The sequence below is a fragment of the Galeopterus variegatus genome, unplaced genomic scaffold (genome assembly GCF_000696425.1).
Source record: "Galeopterus variegatus unplaced genomic scaffold, G_variegatus-3.0.2 Scaffold6, whole genome shotgun sequence".
NCBI lineage: Eukaryota > Metazoa > Chordata > Mammalia > Dermoptera > Cynocephalidae > Galeopterus > Galeopterus variegatus.
Genome location: NW_007726117.1, coordinates 533793 through 537510, shown reverse-complemented (window position 1 = coordinate 537510; position 3718 = coordinate 533793). Strand labels below are relative to the sequence as shown.

The window sequence follows — 3718 nt, the reverse complement described above, 5'->3', positions numbered from 1 at the left end:
CTTAAACAGGACTATGAAGAAAAATAACTGCAATATACTATACCAGCACAGAAAGAAAACACCTGCCTGAACACCTCATGTAACACATCTGGTCACTGTTAGCCTTCATAAACAAAACATTTTTTAAGACATAAACTTAATATTTATTTATCTTGGTATACCTAGCATCTATAACAGCACTTTGTTACTTGTAGTTCTGAGAAAGTGCTAACATCTCCAAATCTTCTCATTTCTAAGCTTCTTGGACTGCTTTAAACATAAGATAGAAGTTACTCTGGATAGGCAAAATAACAAAAACATTAGTACCAAAACTAATAGACACTCCTAATACACAAAAGGTACATTATGACAGGATCATCAAAATCAACTTTTATTTGCTGGTTTAGAGTTTTCAAAGCAAGATGAAATGAGAATGATCATACAGTACCTTACCCTTTCTACCGGTGAACCATAGCATGCAATGCCAAAACATAGCAGTGACAGATGGCATTGGTGTTATTAACTATAAAAAGGATAATAGCAGAGAAATGATGGTTGGCAGACAAGACACAGAAATGCAGATGAAATGAAAGCAAACTTGTAGTTCTTGAAGCAGAGCAAAACCTTTAAGCCAAAGGTTGCCACTAGCTTCAATTTAATTTACACTTTGAGTTTTAGATGGACAAACACTGCAACCTTTGTGATCAGTCTTTAGACGCTTCATGCAGAAGCAGAACCATACTCCTTGATATAGAAGATCAGCAACCTTCTGTAAACACAAGACAGCAGCAGCAGCAGCCCATTATTCTCTCCCTTCACTGATTTTTATCATTGTTCCCTCCATTTAAATTTTTAATCTCCAATTGCAGCCTGATCCAGTCGTTTCAAATAGATCTGTATCCACTGCAGATACAAATCCCTGCCTAACCTGCAGTACCACTGCATCCAGAACGTTCCTGTGCATCGTTCATACAGGATCAGTTGCAATACCATTCAAGTCATCCAGCAAACAACCCAAAAAAGAAGGAAAAAGCAGTTCGGACTGTGAAGAGAAAGAATCTCTTCTCTCAGCTCACCCTGGAAATGGAAGGTTTTCTGATCAACAGTTATTGTGAAGGTGCTGTCGTCTTCATCGTCTATACCAATCACAGCTCCCTGTGAAACAAAGAGCAAAATCCCAATAAGGCAAACAATGACATCAGCAATATTCACTACTGCTACAGCCCAGCAATACTCAATGCACCAATGACACTGGAAAAAGGCTAGACACAGAAAAGAGGAATCTGAGACTAGTTTTGCTTAAGGAGGAAGAACTAAAGGAGAGGTACTGGCAGGACACTTAAGTACCCTGCATGGGTACTTTCGTTGCCCTGCATAAGGAGCAAGGATGTGGCGGGTGGGGGAGGGAACAAACAGAAGCTAAGTCTAGAATCTGTGTTTAAAAGCCACTGAATCTTTCTGAGCTTTAGATGGCTCTCTAAAATAGGAGTCAGAAACCTACACGCCCCCAGGTTATTGTGATGATCAAAGAAAGCCCGTGCTGTTTGTCAGGCTGCTTCTGTGTTATACTTGTTAGTGCAGAAATGCCAGGTGACATTTGCTTCAAAATACTGTCCCAGTTGCTTCTTCCAGGTACTCCCATAACTACTAGTACATCACTCTGCTATTGCACTTTTCACAATACTGTGATTATTTATAAATCTGCCTCTGCCCATTAAACTGATTGATAAAAGGTCTTAGAAATCAAGAAGTATTTTTTTATTTTGACACATGGCACTNCACTGAGGGTTGCGATCCGTTGCCGGACACGGAAAAAGACAAAAAAAAAAAAAAAAAATTGCAGACTTTCTTATAAGCAAAGACCTATGAACGTGAAATAACTCTCATTATTGCCAACAAACATATAGTCTTACCAAGTTCTTTGCAAAAGCCAGATCTCATGTTGTCTAAGACTCCCAAAACTAGTACAGTAGAAAATAAACTAATCAACCTAACAGTTCAGAACTAAGAATCCATTTTAAAAATACACATAACTCTTATTTACCCTTATCATTTAAATCATTCATTAGAGGAATTTCTTATTTTATAAGCAAGCCTCAATAAATATGAAAACGTTAAAGGGAAGATCAGCTTAATATAACCAATTTAAAAGTAAACCAAAATGAAGATCAGCTGAATATAAACAATTTAAAAGTAAACCAAAATGAAAAGTAAACCAAAATTAAGCCTTTTGCTCCAGAGATCTGAGTCTCTTCTCCTTTAAACAAGCAAATAATACAGCTTCTGGAAGTCCAAAGGAGATGTCTCCTTAGTAACTGCAGAGGAGAGAATTCCATACTGCAGCCATCACCTGCAAGCAGAATCTCTCACTTTAAATGTATTAAGCATTCAATTTCATTCAAGTCAAGTGTTTCAGTGTGGGGGAATTATCTGCTTCCATTCATAAGCAGTTACATATTTACCCTAAAAATAAAGACTTTAGGCTTTCATAATAGGATTAAAAACATTTTATGAAGTTAAATGTAGTAGAAAATTTCAGGAGAGCATCATTATTTAAGCAGCTCTCAATAAATATTATTACCAAACACAGTAAATATTTTAAGGATAAGCAGGAGAAAGCATTGAGACACTACTATTTAGTACACTGCTTTGTCTTTATTGTATATAAGATACATCTTTCATTTCTGTGTCAATTTCTTAAACAGGACTATGAAGAAAAATAACTGCAATATACTATACCAGCACAGAAAGAAAACACCTGCCTGAACACCTCATGTAACACATCTGGTCACTGTTAGACTTCATAAACAAAACATTTTTTAAGACATAAACTTAATATTTATTTATCTTGGTATACCTAGCATCTATAACAGCACATTGTTACTTGTAGTTCTGAGAAAGTGCTAACATCTCCAAATCTTCTCATTTCTAAGCTTCTNCTGGAAATGGAAGGTTTTCTGATCAACAGTTATTGTGGATGTGCTGTCGTCTTCATCGTCTATACCAATCACAGCTCCCTGTGAAACAAAGAGCAAAATCCCAATAAGGCAAACAATGACATCAGCAATATTCACTACTGCTACAGCCCAGCAATACTCAATGCACCAATGACACTGGAAAAAGGCTAGACACAGAAAAGAGGAATCTGAGACTAGTTTTGCTTAAGGAGGAAGAACTAAAGGAGAGGTACTGGCAGGACACTTAAGTACCCTGCATGGGTACTTTCGTTGCCCTGCATAAGGAGCAAGGATGTGGCGGGGGGGGGAGGGAACAAACAGAAGCTAAGTCTAGAATCTGGGTTTAAAAGCCACTGAATCTTTCTGAGCTTTAGATGGCTCTCTAAAATAGGAGTAAGAAACCTACACGCCCCCAGGTTATTGTGATGATCAAAGAAAGCCCGTGCTGTTTGTCAGGCTGCTTCTGTGTTATACTTGTTAGTGCAGAAATGCCAGGTGACATTTGCTTCAAAATACTGTCCCAGTTGCTTCTTCCAGGTACTCCCATAACTACTAGTACATCACTCTGCTATTGCACTTTTCACAATACTGTGATTATTTATAAATCTGCCTCTGCCCATTAAACTGATTGATAAAAGGTCTTAGAAATCAAGAAGTATTTTTTTATTTTGACACATGGCACTCAAGAACACACTTAGTAAATGTTTCCTAAATAATCGCATGAACAACTCTCCAAATGGGGTGTGGGGGGGGGGGGGGTTGGGGAACTGGGTTCATAGGTT

At 37.7% G+C, this 3718-nt stretch overlaps 1 protein-coding gene across 1 annotated transcript in view; it reads right to left on the bottom strand.

Annotated features, from left to right (window-relative positions):
- OSBPL9 (oxysterol binding protein-like 9) overlaps positions 1-3718 on the bottom strand; it is a 175778-nt gene that overhangs the window by 123541 nt on the left and 48519 nt on the right. Inside the window, exon 3 of the mRNA XM_008580444.1 lies at positions 1056-1134. Coding sequence (XP_008578666.1) covers positions 1056-1134 — 79 coding nt within the window. The remainder of the gene's footprint in view (positions 1-1055; positions 1135-3718) is intronic.